Source organism: Festucalex cinctus, chromosome 20, assembly GCF_051991245.1.
Source record: "Festucalex cinctus isolate MCC-2025b chromosome 20, RoL_Fcin_1.0, whole genome shotgun sequence".
In the NCBI taxonomy this organism is placed as follows: Eukaryota; Metazoa; Chordata; class Actinopteri; order Syngnathiformes; family Syngnathidae; genus Festucalex; species Festucalex cinctus.
The window spans coordinates 18,193,759-18,217,968 of NC_135430.1; the positions used below are offsets into that span (position 1 = coordinate 18,193,759).

A 24,210-nucleotide genomic window follows, 5' to 3' on the forward strand; every position below is an offset into this window, starting at 1 on the left:
TCGTGGCCTGGAGTAACATCTTAGAGGAATATAGCAGGCGCCCTAGCATCACCGCTCCTCTCCCATCTCTCTTTATTTGGGGCTATTCTGGGCTGAACGAATGTGGCGGCAACGCTGCGTGCTGAGTGAGTCAGCGGTCATTAGGGCGTGCAGACAGCGCTCTGCCGGAGGCCACAGGAGCCAGGCAGTCTAATGATGTGGCCAGTGAAGTGCCAGGGTCCTGAGCGATCGGGACCGCCTTGAGCTTCATCCACTTAGCTCCTTTCCCTTGGACCCAATCGGGGACACAAGATTTAGCTTCTGTCGTCCTACTTGATTGACGTATCTCTTACATTTATGCGCAATTTAATGTTCGCGGGCTTGTATCAAATGGCTAGTCGGATCGTTTGCAAGTGTCAGTTGTGAACTGAAAGTGACTTGAGCCCGTGGGGATGGTAGGCTCAGCCACACCGCCCGGGTCCGGTCATCCTCCCCCGGGAAAGGCTGCCTGAACTGGAATGTAAACATGGCAGCTAAATAAACTGCTGAACACAGACACCAACACAGCAAGGGAGAGAGAAAGAGAGGAAGACCCAAACAGAAGTGGACCGCAGTTCCCAGGAAATGATCAGGACTTAAGAGGTTGTAATCGAACCATTTGAATCAAACGGGCAGCATGGAGGGGCCCATAAGGACAGCTCAGCATTCCACTCCCTCCTTTCCGGTTAACACCTTATCTCAACCTCTCACTCTAAAATAAGAGGCACTCGCACACACCATGTCACATGGCACCGGCAGTCAATCGCGGCGCCTCAAATACTCCTGTGAACATGTCAGATGACATATTCGTATTGAGTGAATTTTCAAATCACGATACAGGCTGATTGAATTTGGCTCCAGCAGATGCCAAATCATTGGTGCCAACGCAGTGACAAAAACATCTTGTGTGCTTTTTGACCACCCCCAGTTCCCTTCCACTAATCCTCCCCCCAACCTTGTTTTGATGTGGCGACTTGACAATCGAGCACAGGTGCCGCCAGCTGCTGTAACAAGCTCCCGCTATTGGCCGTAACTCGGGGCAGGTGGCAGCCATTACGGCTCTATCTCACGGCGCAGACTGGCAGGTTCTGTCGTCGCCGTGCCAGATTCTGTTCTTGGTCGGCTCTCAGCGCAACTATTGGCACGGCTAACGAAGCTCGGCCGGTCCAACGCAGACTCCCACTACCACCTGTTTCTCGACAACATCACCAGGACTTCCCCCAGAGGCGCTTGCTTTAGATCCCTCTGCTCGGGTGCCTGCTTTTTGTTGTATTGCTTTTTTCTCCCATGGCAGATCAAACAGCGGATGTCTGTGGAGGCGTGCAAGTACCAGATTCAACGCCAACAAGTAGCTTTTTATAACTCTCTATCCCATCTGGATATTACGATCCTGCTTGAATTTAATGCTGGAGAAAAACTGTCTTTACAACTTCATTGAGACGAGTTACTAAACCGGAGTTGAACGTAATATATTTACGGCTGCTGGCCAACTTCTTTTAAGTTCCCATAAAACAATCAACATATTTAACTGTTAAAGCAATTTATGTATGTTAGTACAAGTACTCAACTCTTGAGTAGTGACTGATACTTTGGATATATAAAATTTAAGGGGCGTGGCCGAGTGAGTTGTTCATCAAAATGCCTGGTAAATCTTCATGTAAACATTTGAATCTGAGTTTTACTTTATCCGGTTTTTGATTAATCGATGGAATAATGGTTAAAATAATCAATTCTAAAAATATTCCATTGTGACAGCCCTAAAACATGGGCCAAATGTTTTACCATAGTGTTTTGTTTTGTTTTTTTGGCCCAAAATGTCTACCAATTGTACAACATCAGAGGTATTTGTTTTGATTCAATTGGAATCCATACATAAGACAACGTAATTAAATATAGTTTGCATCTCGGGGGATTTCTTGAACAATTTGCCGGCCCAATAATCCATCACAACATGACACCACCGTTTGGTGATTTTCCTTCCTTCATCACTGTCTTGGTCCACTCTGTACCATCATCTCTTCCAACACTGGCATCAAGCCAGAGGTGCTAAGCATCCTCTTAACCTGGTGTCTGAGCCTCGACTCATCCTTTATTCATTCCCATTAAAGTAGCATGAGAGTTGTTCTCTGCCTGTAGACGCTGCCGTTTCCCCCTCCATTAGAAAGACAAACGGCCACAGTGTGAGTTTCCCTTGCAAGTCCTCCATGCATAGCTAATATGCAGCATGAATGAAATATGCGGGCTCACCCCCCCCACTACCTGCGAGCTTCATTTGTGACAAGACAAAGCAAATGTTGACGCTTGATGTAAATACGGTGCTGGATTAGGGATGTTTTCAGATTTAAATCTTGAAAAGTCTTCACACTGATGGCTTGAATTTTTGCAATACGATCTATTTGCTATGAGTTAGCCTACAAGTGCACAACAAATGATTGACATCATTAGGGATGATCCATACTTTCGATTAGGGCTGTCACAGTTAAAACATTCCCATTGAAGATTAATTTAAATTGTATAAAGGGTTTAAAAAAATAACCCAGTGAACTCAATTTAATTTACTTCCTGTGGCAGCTCTCTGCTCACTTTTCGTCATTTTGTCGGAAAGGAATGGTATTCAAGGATTAAAGAAAGCTATTAGAACAGTCTTTGAGTTGAAATATGCTTTGTATTTTCATTATACTCAAGTAAAAATCTGCTGCAAGTTTTGTAGAAAATAGTCCTTAAAAATGTAATTAATCGTGATTAATTATGAAAAATGTTGTGTTTAATTAGAAACTTTAATTGTTTGACAAATGATGTAAATGATGATACTTTTCTCAATTGGGTCCATCTTGCAAGGTCACTGGAAAAAGCCATGAGCTGGGTGATAATGCCCTCGAATGGTTTATCCGTCCAATGCATGTGTCAGATGATATACGTCAGGGTTTTAAATGGGGAAAAAATATACTCATGAAATAGAGGGCTCAAAATGTCTTGTATTTAATTTAAAGTTTGGCTTTATAGTGTTATTATATCAAGTCAAGTCATCTTTACTTATATAGCGCTTTCAAACAGCCTTAGCTGTTGGATGATGGATGAAATCATTTTTGAAACACTGCACATAATAAGCAATACTGAAAATCAGATGACTATGAATATCGCCCACCAAGCCAGTTTAAAAAAAAAATGCACTAAAGAGAAAAAGTCAGCAGATGATTGGTTGAAAATTGTGATGAAAATGACAATGAAAGTGCTAAGCCAGCAACGTCTGCCGTGTTGATGGACATAAGTATGCTTTTTTTTGCCCCGCTGGAGGAATTTCGAGCAGGAAGGCGTGCATGTGTATGTTGCGTGCAGAGGTGACGGCGGGTTAATTAAATATCCGCATATCACGCAGGCGAGCATCCTCACCCGTGTTTCTTTCACAGCCTCCGGCTCGTACAGGCCGCATGTCAATAACATGGATGGCGAGTCTGCGACGTCACAACATTTTGCCGGTGTGATGCGGAGCAGAAGGCGAGCGAGCGGCGAGGTAATCCAGCTTTGGAGGAGCTGTTTAAAACGAGCGCAGCCATTTAAGAGAGGCGGATGAGGAGGTCAGGATTTTTTTTGCCGTAATCCTCACACTGCTGCTGGCAGAGGAGAGTGACGGGGGCAGACAGGCGCGAAACTTCACCGCCGTGACTGTGTTTAAAGAGGAGGGTCAGGCCGGCACTGTGCCACCATAGTGCTGCCATTCAGCATGGAATCATCATCGAAACCGTGCGGACATGAGCAAGGGGCTTTGCAAACAACTCCAGCTTGTCACTTAGCATCTGCTGTCCCACTGTTACATCGCATGTGAAAACACGCGGCGTTTGTCGCACTAATCACCGTCCGCACGGATAATGGGTGTTAGCAACATAGCAGGTGCACGTCCATTGATGATAATCTGTAATCTGACGCTTTAAAGGCTCACAGCTCGAGATTTAACCGGATGACAACATTGCATTATTGATGTGTAGTGTACAATGAAAACATTTTGTAAAGGGTGATGCTGTCTGTATCACTCGTCCTCATTGGGGTTATGGGTCAGCTGGGGTCTATCGCAAGTGACTTTTGGCGAGATTTCGGGCACACACTTGGATGGGTCAAACAAATTGAATCGATTTTTACGGCTAAAAGTTGGATGTTTTGGTAAATGTAAATGCAGGATACATATGTGCAAAAAAAACAACAACATCAAAATTGATATATTTGAGTTCTGCACTTAATTCCCTTTAAAATGATATATAATACATGGACGTAGCTCAAAAATTGACAAAGTTACAACAGTTTTAATGTTGGAAGGTTGAAATCGCTAGTTTTGAGAAAAAGGTCTTTAAAGTTTTGGTACTTGCATCTTTCAAATGTCCATAGCAACCAGTAGATAAAAAAAGAAAAAAGATATGAACCTGAAATTTTCAGGAACTGTTAAAATATCAGTGGAAAGTCAATTCCAATAGCAGGCAAGGTCATCGTCCGAGATTTTAACCCTTTAAAAGTTTTGGAAGTTTGACCTTGAACTGTGCAGTGTAATAGTTGAAATTGTAATTTAATATCGATTAATTGCACAGCCCTAAGCAAAGGTACTAGTAGTATCGGTCTGGGGGAAAAAAAAAAAAAAAAAGGCAGTGTTTAGTTGGTAATGTCTTGGCCACTTAATGACATATGTATTGTGTCACAATCACTTATGTAACATGGCTGCATCATCGAAGAAAGTGAGCTGTATTGGTGAAAATCAAATGTCATGAACGTGTACACTGCAAAATGAGATCATAAGACACTTCTTGGAGCTGTTGTGCTTTGGAAGAAGTAGTTATTGGCTTTAATTTTGATATCTTGTGACAGTCAGGCAACTCTGCTAAGCACTGTGACATAATTTGTCTCGAGTATGACAAACAAGTTCCGAAATTTCCCTTTTTGCGTCCAGCTCGAAAATCCCCTCGTTTCAAATGAGTTTAAAAAAGGAAATAATTACGGGGCGAAATGGGCCGGGCCTTTCGTGCTATGATTCTACAAGTATTTTAACAATATTTACGTTCATAAACTAAACGTTTCCATTGTTGATGTTTGGCCTCACCTGTTGATGCGTTGTCAGTGAGCAAGTCACAAGACGTCTAAACAGGATTTAAGAGCGAGACCAGCTTCCTCTAAAAAGTAGTCACCATCCAGCCAGCCTCCTCGGGCAGGCGGTGGAAATGCGGTGTCAGCTCTCTGACTCCCCCCCTACTTCCTCCTGCTGCAAAGATAAAACTTCCCCCAAGCCTCCGGGTTTGGCATAAGAAGTGTTCTTTTTCTTCTATAGTCAGAATATGGAAATGAAGGCTAATTATGAACAACACCAGCGCCTCACCTACAATGGAGGGTTTCTTTTTGGAGAATTTTTCTGTTCTTCGCGGTGTGCGTCTCCCTGTTGATGTCCAGCACCTGGGAGGAAGCAGATGTAGGTGGTGATTACAGTTCCGAGACCCCAAAATAACATTCCCGCCTCCCTTGCTTACTTTCTTTCAAATTGTCCTCCTGATGGAACAGGGGTCTCAAACTCAAATGATGATGTGCTAATTTTAGTCAAATTGCAATTTTTACTGTTTTGACTGTACCGAAATCATGCTGCAGCAACTCGAGTCAAATTTGAGTCAAGCGCGTCCTTGTGTGTACGGTGCACATGCTCGCTCAGATGAGTAACATTAGCTGGCTGAATATGACCATGTGGGCTTCTTTTTTTTTTTTTTTTAAACCCATTAACCCACCTCCAATGTACAGTATGTGCGCTCCTGTTGCACTGTAGAAGCACATCCATCATACAGCCTCGATCTTTCAACAAGATGCACGCAGAGACAGTCAAACGTATACACTCACGTCGGGTTTATTAAAAGCGTTATCACTGATCTGTCTGCAACAGCTGGGAGCGTATAAACAAAAACACACAAGCTACAATATTGTATAAATGTGTGTTTTCAGTCACACTTTTGATAGTAGAATAATGTGGCATGGATAGATGTCCATGTCAAATAATATAAACGTACATGTACAGAATTGTCTGTATTTCCCTTTCCTCTGGACTCGAGCACACATCACTCGAGTTGAACAGGAAGGACAATGTTTAGATCATGCACTATCCAGTGGAATTCCCCATAAACTATAATTCTCACTCACATGCATAGGGGGGGGGGGAAGAAAAAAAAAAGGCACTCGTATTTGACCCATTTGAGCCTCCGTACCAAACCGCTCCAAGTTTGGAATGAGAGGATGGTGTAAAAAGCGCTTTGAATACTTAAAAAAAAAAAAAAAAAAAAAAAAGTTTCATTGTTTTGCATTTTGATGCCAATATTTTCCCTGTTACTAAAAATAACTGGCTCTGAATTTTTGGTTATCAGTCTCCCTGACAACTAATAATCAATATCAGCCCTGAAAAAAATCGTAATTGGTCTAGCTATAGTTATGACGGCACTATTTGGTGCACTCTACATGTAAAAACAGAACATCTGGATGTTCCCTGCCTCGTTACGTGATTGATGACATCACATGAGAATCTAGTCCCATGATTGCACTTTGCTATGTATCCTGGACCCACCCTGTTGGCTTTTGCATATTGGAAAACATTAGACAGTGGCCTCTAGAGGTGGGAATCTTGGGGCACCTCACGATTCGATTGCGATTACGATTCAGAGGCTACGATTCAATTATAAAACGATTATTGATTTCCCCCCCAGGCAGCAGAAAAAAACAATGTATTTTTGTGCTTTTAATGTTTCGTACATTAGTTACAAAAATAGTACAAAAGTCCTCTCAGGCCTACATAAACTACTATTTCAGTATCAAGTTAACAGTTCAAAACAGTAAATAAAATACTCAAGTCCTCATTCTGTAACAACAGCTTTTAAGTATATTCAGTCTTCAACAGAATAAAACATAGCATTGAGCAAAAATATATTATTTTTATCCACTCAAAAGTGCATTGAGGTATAAATGAAAGACAATGTGAACTACTACTTCAATACAAATGCCTAAAAAAAAAAAAAGTGCTTTCCTGCTTTTTAAGTTGTGTAAAGATGAACATGTAAACATTAAAGTTTCTCAGAGGTACAAAAAAAAAAAAAACCTGAAGTGCTTTTCTGCTTTTTAACTTGTGTAAACATGAACGTGTAAACATTAATGGGATCGTTCGGCTTTTTTAACATGAATCTCAATTTGATCCTCACCTCCCGTGTGTGCGATCAGCACTGACTTCTTTCTGACAGCGTTCGGTGACACCAGTTCTGGTTCGACGTTGGACGAGAAGAAAATAAAAAAGAAAATAGTCCAGCAAGCTGGCTGGGGTCTCGGAAATAAAGCGTTTTTCTTCTAAAAACTTTTTGTTTTCAAAAGCGTGATACATTTCCACCACAATACTCTTTTCTGAATAAAGTCAGACGCCATTACCGCCAGCCACTACTTTTCTGTTCGTTCGTTCGTATCACTGCGCGGCGCCCTGTAGAACGCTAACCGACGCACTGCAGCCAGCTAGCTGATACTTCCGCCTGAAGTTGTTTGCCTTTTCGGAGCAGGTCTGATCTCACGAAGAGGTGGGTTGGTCAGCTCAGCCATGCTTGTTGTTGTTTTGAATCTCGAGGCGTGAGTTGTGGATGTGTACTCTCGGTCCGTCCCAAAAAGCGTCCCGAAGACCGCGCGCGCTACTGCGTTTCAGTTCCGCGTACTTTTCGCTCGTTTCGCTTCCCTTGGCATATTTATATAATCGGAATTTGGACGTTTGTGAATCGTTCTCGATTGTCCCACGGCCGAATCGTGAATAATCTAAGAATCGGAAATTTTGCACACCTCTAGTGGCCTCCATCTTTCATCCTTGGGGACTAGAAACTTGCATCAGGCCAATACTGGAAAGAAAACACAACTCTGTATATATGACCTTAATATAATATATGAAACTTTAATTATGTTTACCCGGCTATTAAATTTTTCTTTGGACTCGCATGTATTCCCTTTTGCAGCCTAAAACCAAGAGTTCATTTTTATACTTTATATACACCAAATGAGGATGTTATAACTGAAACGGAAAACATTGTGCTTTAGTTTTTTTGGTTTTGATTTCTTGATAAAATTATAGGCATGGAGAATCAGTGTTTGCTTGGTTGTCTGCAATCTGGCAATAGCCAGATGGTACTTCTCCACAGTAATTTCGTCGGGAAAAGGCGGGACATTCTGTACAATAATTCGAGCTGATTAGACGATGCGACATTCTACAGTTTGTTTTAACCAATCACGGCCACGGGTGAAAATTTCATGTTCGTTCTTGCCAAAGGGGGTAAAAGCATGAACATCTTACCAGCTAGAAAAGCACGAAGCGCCACTCACTGTTCAACATTCAACAAGGAAACGGTGCGTCATTATCCCACCCCCAAACACAATGTTGCTCGGTGATTGGTCTGAACCACTGGTGGTTCGGGAACGGCGGTTATCAGCGGGAGCGGTACAAGATGCATTCTCCGGAGTTTGTAAACTCACAAATACCGCGAGAATTCATCTTGCGAGAGCAAGGTTAGCTTGTCTGAGTAATTTAGCAAAAAAAAGATACTAACAGACGCTGCAAGCATCACACTGATCACTGTCGAGAGCATGTCTGTGCCATTATTCTGAGCAACAATAAAGCTAACAAGTTAGCCAGTCCCTCAATGATCATGCTAACTATTTCTGAATTTCTAGTTCTACCATGTCTATTTAACTGTTGAAATGTAATTTAGCTCACGTAATATATTCCTTAAGTCAAACATACTGCCACTCCAAACAAAATGTATATTCTGCAATTTACTACAATGCTAATGCTACATGCAAATTGTTGCGATCCCGGGAACCCTCCAGAGTTGTGTTTGTGTTTTGGATGGAAACAAATTCTACCACTTAATACATGGAGTTGTGTTTCAGAAAATCAATGGTAAAAGTCTAATTCCTAACCAACAAATATGCTTGACAAAGGGTGTAAGTTGATGTCAGCCTTTTTGAAAGTCTGTCCAAAAGTTGCTATTTGTAAGGTGATTGACTGTTGACCAGTCCTCAGTGTAACTAAGTTGACCCGTGACCCGAATGAGGATAGAAAATGGACAGATAGATTCATCGTCCTATTTTGACTTTACCACTTTACCATACAGTAAGTGTTGTGGTGTAACAAAGTCCTAACAGTAAGCCCATTATCATAGATGGCACTTTGGAAGTGAGAGATCTGTGACTATCGATTGCCCCCAGCTGGACTGTCAATACACCCGTCGAATTCCGACACGGTGGACTAATGGTCTCCTGAGCCGGTGGCAGCCAGACGCACGCCCACGCACACCATCCCAGCACCTCAGGGTGTAATGAACAAAACAATCCATTAATCCATCAATACATGACAACCTGAGTTTACCTGCTGCCTCAGCCCTTTCACATTTGACCAACGTGACCAACACGCCAGCCTTTGAACTGTTTGGGCTGCTGTTGCAAATCACCGTAAGGCTAATTTTACATGTTCTGCTTGAGGTCCAACATACACTATACATTCACTCTCTCTTCTCGCCTGGTTTAACAAGATTTATTCCTGTGACTGTCCAACAGTCAAGTCGTCCGCAGTGCACCCTCATGGTCATTTAACAGCAAGGTAATGGTGTGTATGGTGCTGCTTGACTGCTCCTCGGCTGTAGTCGCCCTGGAGGAGGGTGTTAGGGGACATGGGTGGGTGGGAGGGGTTAACCCTCCCTGATCACATGGACGAAGAACACTTTGTAAGAGAGAGAGGATAGAATGAGGTGACAAAAGACCTTTTGTGGATGCAAGTTTACGGCATTAACCTCTCTCTCCCCTAGCATCACATGAAGAACAAGAAACTACTGTGACAACTTAGCAGTAGCCCGAGGCAGCGTGTTTGATTATGCAGTGTGTGTGTGTGCGTGTGTGTCAGGGGGTGTCCAGGATGTTTGCCCCCGGGAGTCTTGTGATTGAGCTGACATTCTGAGAAATGGTGAGTGTGGTCAGCTGTTGTCAAAATGCCACAAAAGGGAGAGGATTTGCACCGAAATGGAAGCGCTCTATCTGCAGTTTTTGTGCGTTAGTGTCAGAATTACAACTAAAGGTGATGTCAACACACATCGAGGGTTCAGGTTGATAACGGGAAATACATAGTGACATTTCTAATTGTAAAAAAAAAAGAAAAAAAAATAGCCAGGCATTTCTGTGCATTCACCTGTTCAAGGAATTGAATTAGACTCTTGTTGCCTATGGCCTGCCCCTCCAATGAGACATATGTCAGCCAAAGTCACAGGATCAACACCTGACCTTTAATTAGAAGCATGAAAGTGGAAAATGCATGAGCAGCAATATTTATTAATATTTTCACCCTCAGTTTTCTGTCATTTACCATTGATTACTGTTAACCGTTGATTCCCGTTTCATTTATAAACATATACCAGCACTTGGTTTTATTCTCTGTACAGATCCTTTTATTCCAACGCATTTTCCAATCCGTCTCCTCTGTGTTACCACCGTCTTGACTCGTCGTTGTCTCGCTCTGACATTTTGTGACACTCCCTCCCAGGGGCAGCCATCATTTCAGATGAACATCGCGTGTGACAGGCCAGCTTTGTCTTTTTAAGCCATTAGCACTTCCTCTCCTCCCACCTTGCCATCATCCCCCTCCCTTTTACATTTTATGCCCTCATTTTTGTTGGTGTGAGCACATCTTTCACTTCTGACCTGGTATTTTTTGGACGTATCACCTGCCAGCCCAGGAAAAAAAAAAAAAATGGATCTTTGACGTCTATAACCGTCAATGGCAGTGAATGACTTAAGGTAGAGCTCGATCGGATTTGGGACATTGGTTGGTCTAGAGTCATAGAATTAGAATGAATCCATTCAAAGTTCAAACTTCAAACTGAAGGTTTCTGTGAATCAAGAGATGCATTTTCCTCGAAATTTCTGGTCTAATTCAATATTGTACAACCTCACTCAGGTGCATTCAACTTTCAGGTTAAACTCTAATCTGCATTAAAACCACAGTCTAGGTGACGGCAGAGTTGACATTGCAGCTGGTGACATTCAGCCTCTAGTTTGACTTTATTGATAGCCATGTCGAATGTGGTTTACTTACAGGTAAGCAAGATTTAATGAGATTTTCCAGTCGGAGAGTTATTTGGCAGTGCTACCACCCTCCCTCTTAGACCCGTGTAATTCTCCTTGCTTTGCACTCCCCCACAGTAAACTGTCAGGCCTAATACAGGAAGGAATGTCCAGTCACCTGCTCCTAAAATGCAACAGCCCCGTGCTACACTAACCTAATATAGACCTGCACCACACAAGCAGGTTGGATAACGCTCTTCTTGCTCATTGCGTATATTTAAACACACACCTCATCGCACCCCAGCTCGACTGTAAGGCTGCAGTCTGACACTGTGGAAATGGAAATCACAATGCGTAAATACAAAAAGAATCATTTTTACAACGCCAAAGTGAATTTCCTGTGTGTTTTTGTTGTGCCTTTAACATGAGAACGGGCAGTGATTGGACCAAGATGTGAAATAGGAAAACACGTCCATCTATCCATCCATCTTGTGAATAGTTTACGGTCATTGTTTGAACCTAACCCAGCAGATATTTGTCGCGTTTCCACTCTGGCTTTACTTGGTAACCTTGCAACGTTTAAAGCATCAGAAGCAAAAACAACAGAACTGTGTACGGAGACAAATCCTATTCAAGAGAAGACTGAGGGCAACAAAGTAAAGACTGTGGAGTTAGTCTGGCAAATCCGCTTCGCCACCAGGTACTACAAATGTTTATGGCAATGGAAACACTCAAAACTGTGAATAGTCCCAGTTTCAGGATTATCACAAATCGGGGCATTGAGTCGGGAATTGATCCCACAAAGCTTGATCAGAATTCGAAGACAAGATGAACGTTATTAACTACTACCTTGTGTTCATGACAAAGGATATAATTGTCACATGTCTTGATGCTTGACAGTATGTGTATCACATCAATGGAAGTCTACCTGGCACAATCTTACAGCCCTTCCACATGCTAACGATAGTGTATGCCAACTGGACAAGCACCAAACCAGAGGCAGAAGAAGCCGTCCATGTTTTGTGAATTCCATAAGGAAAATGAGGACCAGCTGAAGAAAGAGCTAAAGGTATTCCATTCCAGCTTCCCCCCCAAAGAAATCCTTGCCACAGTGAAGGAAAACACTGGCCGGCTCCTACGTGAAATTTGGACAATGGTAAAGATCTCCGCAACGTTGCCAGTGACAACAGCTCGTGTGGAAAGATCATTTTCAAAACTGAAGATCAGACAAACCAGTCAGGAAAAAGACTTTCTGACCCTCTACTGCTTGTCATTGGGTAGAACAAACAAACCAGAGGTCATAAAAATCTTGGAAAAGATATGGCACCAAGGAGTAGCAGAATGATTGCGTTTCCATCACCTCCTTTGTAGATAAACACTAGTGACACTATTTGATTAGACGGTGTTGCTTGTGTTAACAAAACCACATTTATTCAGTTAAATATGAGTAATTTTGGTGATGCAGCATGACGAAATGTTCACATGCTAAGCTCAGTATCTGCCAACCAAATCATATAGCTGTCATTTGTGCTGAGAATAAAAAAGTATGCTATGTAATGGATGCAAGAGGCTATTTAAACAGTCTGGATACCTTAAGGTAATAATATCTTTACAGGGCACCCACTCAAAATGTCAACCTGAGACACAAAATTCAGAAAGGGGAAGGGCACCACTATACTACTCTGAAGCTTTCATAGTACATTAGTCTACAGCTGCAGCCTCAACGGGGTTTGACAGCAGAGGTGACAGGGACGTTTTATTTTCCCCGTGGCACTTGAATGAGGTTTGATGGAGACAAGCTCAAATTCAGATGGGCTTGTGCTCCATTGTCAGCCTGGAAAGGATTTACAGATGCGAACAGTTTTATATTATTATCCTTTCCCCACTTGACTGTTCATATTTTAATGTCAAGTTTTAGGGGCTTGTTTTTCTATGTCCCAACCACCTTGTATGCAACTTTTTTTTAAATCACATGCCTTTAGCGCGAATAGCCAGGTTGGCTTACTGGTTGAACATTCCGACACCACAGATAACAAGCTGCAGGCCTTTCCACCAAGGGTGGCTGAGTTATAAGTAGGAGGTAGCAATGGGTTTAGGTGTTTGCTTTGGCCACTTGTAATGACCTCTGCTTTTTAAACGCTCTATAAGAACACACAATAAGTGTCACTCAAGTATTATTACTGCAGCTAGTGCAGTCTAACTCTCACCCCCAACATAAATAAGGTAGCTGTACCTTCTAACCCAAGCAGGAATTATTTAGAGTACACACAAGTAGCACTTTTTCCTCACTGTGCTTATTATCTTGAGCGGAAACTACCAAATCTTTATTATGTAACCAATAATATGACATGGGTGTCATTTACCTACACTCTTATTAGTACTAGTAAGAGTATACTAAAGAACCCTTTGGAAAAAATAATATGCAAAGTACATGAAGTGCATGGCAAAGAAAAGTTATTTTGTTTTGGCTTTTCCTAACAAACATTGACTTCCCTGTGTCATCATCATGCAGATTAAGAGAATAATAGCTGCCATTAACATCAAGTCTTGTCATGGAAAGTACCCATCAGACAACAGATGAACGACCCACAGAGGCCAATTAACTACTGGGCTAAAACCTTGATCTGCATCATTATCAAGACAAGAGCACTTCTCTTAACTCATTAAACCAAGCACAGCTTAACGGCTTGTTGAATAGTCTTATGCCAAGTCACCAAGCCATTTGAATACGATGCCAAAAAACACCAATGAGAGTGGATCTTCCAGTAGTAGACTTAACAAGAGCAAAGGGCAATTTGTCAAGGAGAAAGTCAGAAGGAAGTAAAGTGTGGCATTGCGAAGGGATGTTATGTTTTCACAGCTCTACGTACCTAACTACTTTAAGCACATATTGTCAGAACCAAATGGCCCCACAAATTGGAGATGCTCTCACACTAAAGGCTAACCATGAAAAGTTCCCAAATCTTTTGACTTTGTTATCGACACTTGAGTTGACCTTCCTGCCTCTGTGGAAGGAAGGCTGTTGTTTTAACAAAATCAGTGGCATTTACCTCGGCGCCTCACCTTGAGACGGCATACTTGAGGTTTTGAATGGCACTGCTTTGTTTTACTTTGGTTCATGCTGTTTTTTTTTGTTTTTTTTTTGTAGTGGTTGGCTTCCCTGAAAAAATAGCATTGCCGAGCTACAAGGGCAGACTCTGTGACGGCAAGGTCTGTACTCTTGAAGAATGCCTGTGGTAGAAGCGCCGCAACCTGCCTGCTGGCCCATAGTTAGCTAGTTTGATAAGTTTCCTACCTCAGCGAGGGATTCCTTACTTAAATACATAGGAAGTTGGAGAACAAATAGCTGAATCTCATGATGGATACAAAGATAACCCATCATTTGGGGTTCTTCGCACCCAAAATGTGTAACAGTGCTTTAAGAGGTCTTTACAGTGATGCATGAGGATAAAAGCGTTATTCAGATTTTGATGTTCGAAGGCTGTGCATCTCTCAGAGTTTATAGGGTTCTTTTGTTGCCTTTGGTCAGTAATATTATTCAAAATGTATGTTATTCATCAATCCGACCTGTGCTGAATCAAAGCCAAGTATTATATGGTTTGCATGGACTGATTTGAAACGTCTTCTGAATGCCCTCATATTATGTGTACATGCTTTGAAATTGACGTGAGCAATACCACGGTACTGCCGTAGGGACGTGGATATTGATAACACATCTGCCTCACATTTCTGAGGGTTGGTGTCTGAGTCCGACTTCCTCCCACATTCCAAGTTATACAGTCTCTAAAATTATCCCAAAGTGTGAATGATTGTTTGTCTATGCAGTATTTGCCCTGCAATTGGCTGATGACCAGCTGGCATAGGCTCCAACTCACCTATGACCTGAGTGAAAGCGGAATATAAAATAGATTAATGGAGTAATACCCCTTTGGATGCACTGTTTCTGGAAAGCCATTATAAACACAAACATCCATCCATTGTTTGAACAGTCATGTTCTCAGTTTTAAAGACTTTTTCAACATTTATGTTAGTAATTTAGTGTCAAAACGTCACAAGCAACACCACACAAAAAAAAAAAAACCTGAATCTGCTACCATCATAATAATTTCGAAACTAGGATGCCATATCCTGCAATCAGGCTATCTGTAGTCAGGTCATGTTTGGTTGAGGTTATTTAGCTTGCATTGATTGTAGCACATTAGTAAAATCAATAGAATGTTTCAGTGAAGGAGTAAAGTGTGATCTATGGCCACAGGTCACGGACTATGCTTTCAGACTGTTATTTTCACAGGTGCTTCAAAGAGATTTGCAAAGAGATGGGACAGTTCTGGTAAATTTTTTCTGAGAAATTCGGCAGGGGAATGTTGGAAATGTTCCATATTGGGAATTACTATCTTGGAATTTATGGAAAATAGAAAATTAGGTGGTGTATCCAAATTCCCACAGAACATTTACAACTTTGAAAATAACAGGAAACAAGCTATGTATCACCTCTTACACATACTAGTGAGTTCTTGTCTCTCGCGTGCGTAGGAGTGGTCCTCCTGTTGCGTGTTAGCATGCTAGCGCTAATAAAGGCAGCTGTCCAAACGCTCAGCCGGTCGGCCAGAAGGGTCTACAGCCTTTGTTGATGCTAGGTGTTAACATTGGTTGTCAGAACACACACTTTTGTTGTAAGACCGCCAACCATTTGGCACAGGAAGATTATCTCTGGCCGTAACCCCCGCAACCACGTCGAGACACCTAACACTACCCACCGAACCTCTTCTTTCCCTAACCCACTTGCATTTTTCTTCATTCCACTTTGTATAGCACCGCTGCTTTTGCTACCTCCCATCAAAGTATTGATTTCCTCTCCACAGCCTTATAGTTGATCATTTTCTCTTGACACTGCTGGCAGCGAGTGTTGCTTTGTAATTGCGCTCCTGAGTGGTGTGCTCCGAAACAGCCTTTAGGAATTAAGTATTTTCACGAAAACGCTGTCTGCCATGTGGGCTAACATTACATCAGTCTGGTTTGGGCATTGTTCATACGAGATTATCTATCTATGCATATATATCTATATTATGGATGGATGGATGGATGGCTAGTTAGATGATGGATGGATGGGATTTTTCAAAATGGCCGATGCCGATATTCGTCAAAATGCTGAGTATCGGCACCGTCCCTAATTTGAATAAACTTTGAGTGAAGGCAGTACTGTAAATGTGACATGCCCTTCTAAGATCTCTCCGATAAAAGACTGTTGAATACGTATCTTGATATATTTTAAAGAGAAACCATTCATTTTGGCATCACTATTCCCGACAGGTCTCAGTCCATATTCACTGTATTTGTTTTGGACAGGACATATGGGGAAAACTGTGACACATAAACCACATAATATAAATACAGCCTTATTGACAAAAAGCAGATGTACAGTATGCAGGTGGTGTTTATTTTTCAAACTGATGATCCAATGTAGTTTTTTTTTTTTTTTTTTTTTTAAGTCAGCGCTCCACTGAGTGTGTTGGAAAGTCTCCCTGCTAGTTAGTTGTAAATGGATTCTGTTGATCTTTTGGCTTTCTCTGGAATAGAAACACAGAGGAGCCAAAGCTGGATCCCCCAGCTGACTGGCTGAATGAGTAAAGGTTCTCGGGATTGCGTCATGGTAACACAAAGCAGATCATAGTGCGGAGTATGAAAGGAGGTCGGCGGATGACAAAAGCTCTCCTGATGAACCTCGCCCCCATTTTGCCACTGCAACACAGCGCGACGACCCTATGAAACACCTGCGCTTCTTCGCGCTCATCCTCCTCCTCGCGCACCTTTCATCTCAGCACCCGCTAAACACCTTCAACCTCCTTGCCTCCCCCTCACTGATTCAGTTTTGCATCCCGACCACTTGCAATGACCCCGCATGATTCAACAAACTTCACCGATTGAGACAGAGGTTTGTGGTATTCCCAGATACACCTCCCAACATTAGACGGCTCTCCAGAAAGAAGTGGGCGAGGACAGGAAAGCGAATGTTCAGGTGGTGCGTACTCGCCAAGTGAACGCAGCTGGTGTGTGTTGTGTGTCAGCGAGAGATAAAGTAGCTTGGCAGGTAGTTTGAGTGTTGCGCTGACTGAGCCACTCTCACTGGAGAATTGATTCGGCCTGTTGCGAGTACGCACGGCTTCCTCGGAGGAACGCAAGGGATGGCGTGGGTAGAAGTTGCACAGGTGGAAGCGAGAGAGTTGTAGTAATGACGGACAATATTTAACGTAGACAAAGAAACATATGCTTGCCAGTCAGGTAAATACTCGAACTAATCTTTGGGGGCAGTGGCTGTCGAAACAAAACAGGTCACATCAACTCCCACACAACACGCATCGCACTCGAGCCTGCGAGCTAATGAACTCACACAAACACGTGATGGTTGTTTATCACGCAGCCTGTTGTTCCAAAGCGCTGTATTCAATTGCAGTTCACGACTACGAGAGTTTAATATCAGGTTTGACTTCCTACCAAATTCACACTTTTTTTTATTTTTTATTTTTTTAAATCAGTTCTGAGCTGGTCATTGAATTTAAAACTGCAGTGGATTCTTGGAAATGTTGGCATTGCGGCGTTAGATCCGTTTTAAGCCACAGGTGTCAAACTCGTTGCTCAAAATGTCATAAGAAATAATCAGAGGTGAGCAATTTACAAAAGTTTGCTGGTCCGTCATTCGTCATACCAAACTGTCATCATCAGTACAGAATTATTTTAACCACGCTTCCGTCACCACTACTTTCGGACTGACAAATAAAGGTGGGCATTCCGTCATACCATCACAGTTTAGTAGTTTACAGTAACTTGAAAAATAGTTGAGGAAACTATTATCCTTGACGCCTGATTTCAAAACCACTTATCCATCAGTTATGTAAACAAACATTTGCGTTCACATTCATAATAGCCACCTTTCTTTATCCTCTGCGAAGATTGACTAATATTACTTCTTTACCAAGGAGCTCCATGTATGGCATAGCTGAATGTCTATATATTATACTACCTGAAATACAATTCCTTTGAATTGAATCAAATTCAAGTAGTTTTGGCATCTAATAAGACTTAAACTCGCTCAGGTTTTGGCCTTTCAAACTCATATCCAACGACCAACTTACATTACAAACTTCGAAAAATGCTGATTATGTTTTGCCAGTTTGAAAAATGTAATTGAGAAAGCCTGCAATCTAATCAGACTTTCCTGCCTTGTGCCTGTTTAGTGACCAACTACAACAATGTGGTGGAGGCTGGCACAGACTCAGACGATGAGGACAAGTTGCACATCGTGGAGGAGGAAGGCAGCCTGGCGGACGGGGCGGACTGCGACAGCACCCTACCAGACGACGAGCACCCCAGGGAGCACTGGGATCGAGGTGAGACCAGCTGGATGCTTGTGGGCCGCATTATCACACGATCCGACCCGCCGTCTTCCGCACTTTGCAAGCATGTTCTGCATTACTTCACTCCACTGACGAAAATATTGTGTACTGCGTTTCATCTTGATATCCTAACAGTGATTTTCATAGCTCCCTCTTGTGGTGAGCAAAAGAATCACTGCCCAAGTACTGTTCAGGTTTATTTAACTTTAGTGTGACACAATTGAATTGGAAAAGACTTTAGTGTTTTCTGCCAAGTGAGAAAATGATTCACTCGTGTATTTGTGCAACAGTGCAAGGAAACAGGTACTACAATACAAGCAGTTGCTTTTCAACTAAGACAGGAAGCGCAATATTAAACAAAGACAATGCCAACAAAAGAGAGACCTTCAACTATACACAAAAAGCCTCGCAAGCAAAGAACCACCTGAGAGGTTTATGACACTGATGGGCATTGTAGTTGCCGCCGTGAACTTTTTTTTACCTCGACTTTGCTTGACATGACGTCAGCGGAAGGACAGATGTCACCCGGCCGCCAACAACAATGATGCTGGTGTTTCAAGTTCACACTCATCAGCAAGAATATTGAGATAGATTTTGATTTACATGATAAATAGATACGGCACAGTTGTATCACATTTTGTTTTGGTAGAGCTCGAGGTTTTTCGAACAAAAAGGATTTTGGAATTTAGCGAGTACAGTGTTGTCAAGATCTTGGCCAAGCACTTTTTTTTTTTATTTATTTTAAAGAAAAAGTAAATCAGCTATTTACATACCGGTACTTGACTTCCTGAGCGTTGATATAAGGCCCAAAATTACTTTAGCTCGCATTTGTATCATATGTCGCCCGTTGCCAGCATTTAGCGGCGGCTCTTGTGTTAGCGGCTATCCGCGCTAGCAATGTTAGCGGCTGTAGTGCCCTGTATAGGCTGGCGTGAGCCGTCAAATTATTGAAAGGTTGAAAATTATTTTAGCTAGCATTTGTATAGTATGGAGTCTTTTGCCAGCGGCTGCTCTAGTGTTAGCAAACTTAGCGGCTATCAGCACTAGCAGCAGGCAGCGTTAGCGGCTGTAATGTCCTGTATAGGCTGGCTAGAGTCATCAAATTACTTTTGAAAGGCAGTTTAATTGACGTAAATAACTGCACACTTAGAACCTGACATCATACACAGTTGTTGTTCTTACTGATTGCTTTTTAACAAATCAGACTAACTCAAAGGTGCTGTTTTAGTAGACTTTGTCTAATAGACCAAAACTTATTGGGAGGAGTTTGACTAAAATCTTACTAATGTTTCTAGATAGGAAAATAGTGTGCTGCTAAGCACAGTTCAAATTAAGTATAAAATGTTCATCATCTAAAAATGGAAATCAGTTTGTCATTAAGTAGAAATGTGTGATTTATGTATTCTGTATTTATAATAGCTCTTTAACAAAGCAATATGTTGTTGTTTTTTAATCCAAATACCCGATTATTGTATAGAATTTTCAGTAGGATATCAAAATAAGAAAAAATTGGATATCTGCAGCCCTAGTTTAAACATCATCCGATTACCATTTGCTTGTGTTTAGCCGTAAACGCACACATTCCTATATAAAGCCAATTACAGAGCTGTGCACAGTGTTACGGGCTAATCCCAAGGCTGTGATGTCATTCCTCCTAGCAGCTCTCCAGCTGTATCTCTGTGTAAAAGTTGGAGGAGGAATAATGTCATTGGTTTGGCCTGGAACTGTGAACATTAAACATTTTGAAAAGCATGAGTTACAGTGACACAGCTCAGCAGGCTGGCTCGGCGCCACAGTCGGGCTTGTGCAAATGTTCATTTTGCCTCCCTCGTGTGTGCTCGCACACATGCAGTGTTTTCGCCGTTTGTTGCCTCGACTTAAACACAATCGGGCAACATCTTTTGCTGCGTCTGATGACACTCGGGGAAAGCCGCAATCCTTTAAATAAACAACCGTGGTTGTTTTTTGTTTTTTTTCTCATAATGCTGATGGTTCCACTCTCGAGAACTGAGATTCCTGCCTTGAAACGTGAGCGCCACCCGCTAATCTTCTCAGCGTAGAGCAGTTTGCTTCAAATTAAAGCCGCGACACCCCTTCTCTCGGGATTGTCGCGCTCCAAAGTTGTTTTTTTTACCTCTCTTCCCCTCCTCCTCTTTCTCCTTTTACACCCTTCTTCTCCCTTGCCGTTTCTCATATTCTGATTCATTCCTCTTGATTATATGGTATCATGGGCGCCTTGCTCGCTGTCATTACTCATTCCCTCCTAAGTGATTATGCTTTTGGTGGGGCGGCCCAGTGTGGATGTACGAAAGTGTAGCCCAAGAACAGGCTGAGTAATTCAGGGGAGGAAAATGTAGCGAGTGTTGGCCTGGGAGGACTCAGCTTTATTTTTGATGACTTGTAGAGTTGATTACATCTCGCAGAATGAACAGGGTGGAGCTTTGATATCATGAGGCACTTATCCACTTTGAGTGTGAGGACAGAGCCGAAAGGCCTTTAAAAAGATCGGCTGGTTGGAGGTATGCAAGTGGAGAAGTCCATAATAGTTACAGGTATAATTAGAATCTGACAAAACTAAATTATCAATAAATAAATAAGTAATGAACAATAACGAATTAAAGTCAGACACTGCTTTTGAATTATGGTTCAACAGAATTATTTAAAAAGCAAAAATGATGATAGAAAAGACTAAAAATAATTCCAAGGTGTGCCCTCTAATTTAGTGTCCCATTTTGGCCGGTACAGTCACATTTTTGAGCCTTCGATCCCACGAATGAGCGGATTTCGCCAACCTCGTTTTGTTGCATTATTACGTCATAATGATTCATATAATCAACCCATTAAAATTGATTATAACTGTTAAATTCCTTCCTATTTACTTCACATTCACGTTCGCTTTCTCATTCACATCCACATCTAGTCGATAGCAGGCAGTAGGCATTGACCGGAAGTAGAACGACATCACGCTTTTGCATCCAAGAATCATGGGAAATGTAGTCCTACTATCAACTGTTCAGCGGGATTGTTCTAATTTTACAATGTGCGACCGCTGCGAGATAAACGGCACACCCAGCCTCCAACAGCTGTTAAGACAAAACAAAAAAGTTTGGAAAGTTTTGGATAAGTGCTTAGAATGTTTAGCGCTGTTGAACTGTCAACCAGGATAGCATTTAGCGTTAGCGATTGCACCTCGGCAAAGATTGACTAGCCATTACTCTAATTAGCATCACAGGCGTGGGACTTAGCGTGGCATACTGTATAAAATTGACAGTCAACATTTTTACTTTTGTACTTAAGTGGATTTCCAAATCTTTCACTTTTGGAAAAGTTTAATCAGTCTTTTTGTAACTCTACCTAAGTACAGATTGTGAGAATTACCACCTCTGGCCATTAGCACAACACAGTGTTAATATACACTCCATGCTTGCATGACATGCATTGATGACAGCAATGCAGTTGTTTTTAAATCCACTCTTGTGCAGCAGGGACTCAAAGGGGGGAAAAAAAAAAAAAAAAAACTACATTCCTGTACGCATTACGTCATGATGTGGTGTAAAAGTGAGCCACCCCTCTACATAGGAAGGGAATCATCTCATGCGAGCTGAAAAGATCGCAAACGATAGTTGGAGGATCACAACTATTACTTGCACGTTGGAGCTGCAAATCAGTTTGGACGCTGAACCGCAAGAGTTTGACACTACAGCACAAAATATTTCTGCAACATTCTCAGATGTAGATTATTTTTTTTTCCCCGCCTCACCTTTCCTTTAGTGCAGCGGTGCATTCACATGTCTGCGTCAGCACATAAACGGCCCGTGTGATGTTTCATGTCAAGGGAGGCAGCCTTGATAACACGGAGCCGCTTCAACCCCCTGGCCTCACTCTGCGCTTAGCAAAGGACGGGACCCGACACATGAGGAGTAAAAACAAGAGCTTGTCGCACCTTTTTTCGCAGACCCCCAGCTGGGACCGCACTTCACACTCAAGCGCAACATTTTGGAGCCCGGAGGTGTGTTTGGAGTGTGTGGCTCAGCAAACACACAGCTACATCAGCACTTCCCCACGTTTCCACTGTTTAGCCACAACCAATTAAAAAAAAAAAAAAAAAATGCCTTAGTTATGGTTTGGCGTAACTCAAGTTTCGTGACTGACATCCGTTACAGTCAAAACACATGAATTCAGATCGTTACTATTATACTGTGGACAATATATCAGAAAAGTTGTGGGACTGATCTCAAAAAAGATCCAAACATAAAAGATCCCCTTTCAAACTCACCTGGAAAGATTTTGACTGTCATATTGATGTCGTCCATGTTTTCAAAACGGGTCCTCTTGACGACTCACCAGTTTGCTAAAGAGCGAGAGAAGAAAAAAATAATTAAAAAACAAAACAAAAACCACAAAACAGCCAAGTTGGCTGAGTAGGGGCGTGGCTCCAGTACTGCAATATTTTTCTCGGCCAGGAAGTGTCAGATGCTCGGGGGCATTGTGAACATGGCAAAGCAAGGCAAGCTTATTTGTGTTGCAAATTTCATGTACCAGCCAAATTGAAACTGCTTTACATAAAACTTTAAAAGCATTACAGAAAGAGAAACAAAATAGTATTAAGACATTGGAAAAATAATGATCAATCCATATACAACAATTTAAAATGATTAATACATAAAAAAAAAAATACAAAATAAAAAATCTAATGCGGAGCATAAAAAAGGGCAAACTTAATTGATTAATACAGTAAGGTTCATATTACAGTTTAAATCAATTATTGTTTTCTGTATCTTTGCCTTTTTATTTCAAATAATAATTGAAAAAAGTACAAATAATCTAATTGAAGTTATAGTTGGAATGGAGTAAACATTTCTAATGCTCCAGTCTTGTATGCGATACTGTACCCATCTATATTGTCACCAATCACATACTATATATTTTATTCTTTTTCTCTTGTTGACGTCACTTTGACATAAAAAAAAAAATAACGGGATTTTTAGCAGCATGAAGCTTAAGGTTATAATGAATGAGCAGTATAAACAATCTCATCTGAGGTATCACATGACGTATAAAACATTAATTGTCGCACTACATAATAAATGGAAGTACAAAAATGTAAGGTCATGGGAGAAAAGCAGTGCGGTAGCGGGGTTAGCAGCACCTCGTGTTCCTGACACTCCACTGTGGGAAATGAATTCTGCAATTCTCAGCTGTTACATATCCGCACTTGTGTTGGCCAATAGACGAGCTCTTTCTCGGGATTGCGGCTTGAGGGTTTATTACGGGGAGGGGGCAGAAGGCCTCGTCCAGTGCTCCCAATAACCATAGCAACAAATGACTGTGCTCATATTGTTTCACGGCTTCGTTACGGCGTACCAGAGGAAGCTCTGGAAGATGACGGATATTCGCCGAGTGCCGGTGCTACACCCGTTTGAGTCTCCAAGGAGAGCACACACACACAGCTGGCCTTGTCTGTTAACATACACACCCATCTTAATAACACAATATTGAAGTAAAAGAAAAGAACTGCAACAGAATCAGTAGTATTCTACTCTTACATACAGTCTTAACAGAGGCAAAACCGGAGCTGCCGGGTGGTGATTAGCGCTTGTTAGGCTAGCTCTGCTCATGTGATGGGAACAACAGGCAGGTTCTTATTTTCTGGAATACTAAAGCATAGACCTCCCAAGAGAATAGTGTTTCTATTCTCATGTGATACATTCATATACCT

At 41.9% G+C, this 24,210-nt stretch overlaps 2 protein-coding genes across 14 annotated transcripts in view; one reads left to right on the forward strand and one right to left on the reverse strand.

The window, feature by feature from the left end:
* The window catches only part of znf438 (zinc finger protein 438), a 106,609-nt gene that overhangs the window by 59,559 nt on the left and 22,840 nt on the right, over nucleotides 1–24,210 (reverse strand). For 5 of the 12 annotated variants that reach the window (XM_077508432.1, XM_077508430.1, XM_077508438.1 and 2 more), the window contains 3 exons: nucleotides 22,768–22,842; nucleotides 5,372–5,445; nucleotides 5,099–5,308 (listed from right to left, as the gene is read on the reverse strand). The gene's annotated coding sequence lies outside the window, so the exon portion shown is untranslated. Of the gene's footprint in view, nucleotides 1–5,098; nucleotides 5,309–5,371; nucleotides 5,446–22,434; nucleotides 22,563–22,767; nucleotides 22,843–24,210 lie in introns of all 12 variants that reach the window. The other 7 variants (XM_077508433.1, XM_077508437.1, XM_077508435.1 and 4 more) reach the window with 5 other exon arrangements.
* zeb1b (zinc finger E-box binding homeobox 1b) overlaps nucleotides 1–24,210 on the forward strand; it is a 51,531-nt gene that overhangs the window by 16,386 nt on the left and 10,935 nt on the right. For both annotated transcript variants that reach the window (XM_077508427.1, XM_077508428.1), the window contains exon 2: nucleotides 18,333–18,485. In XM_077508427.1, the coding sequence (XP_077364553.1) occupies nucleotides 18,333–18,485 (153 nt within the window). The remainder of the gene's footprint in view (nucleotides 1–18,332; nucleotides 18,486–24,210) is intronic.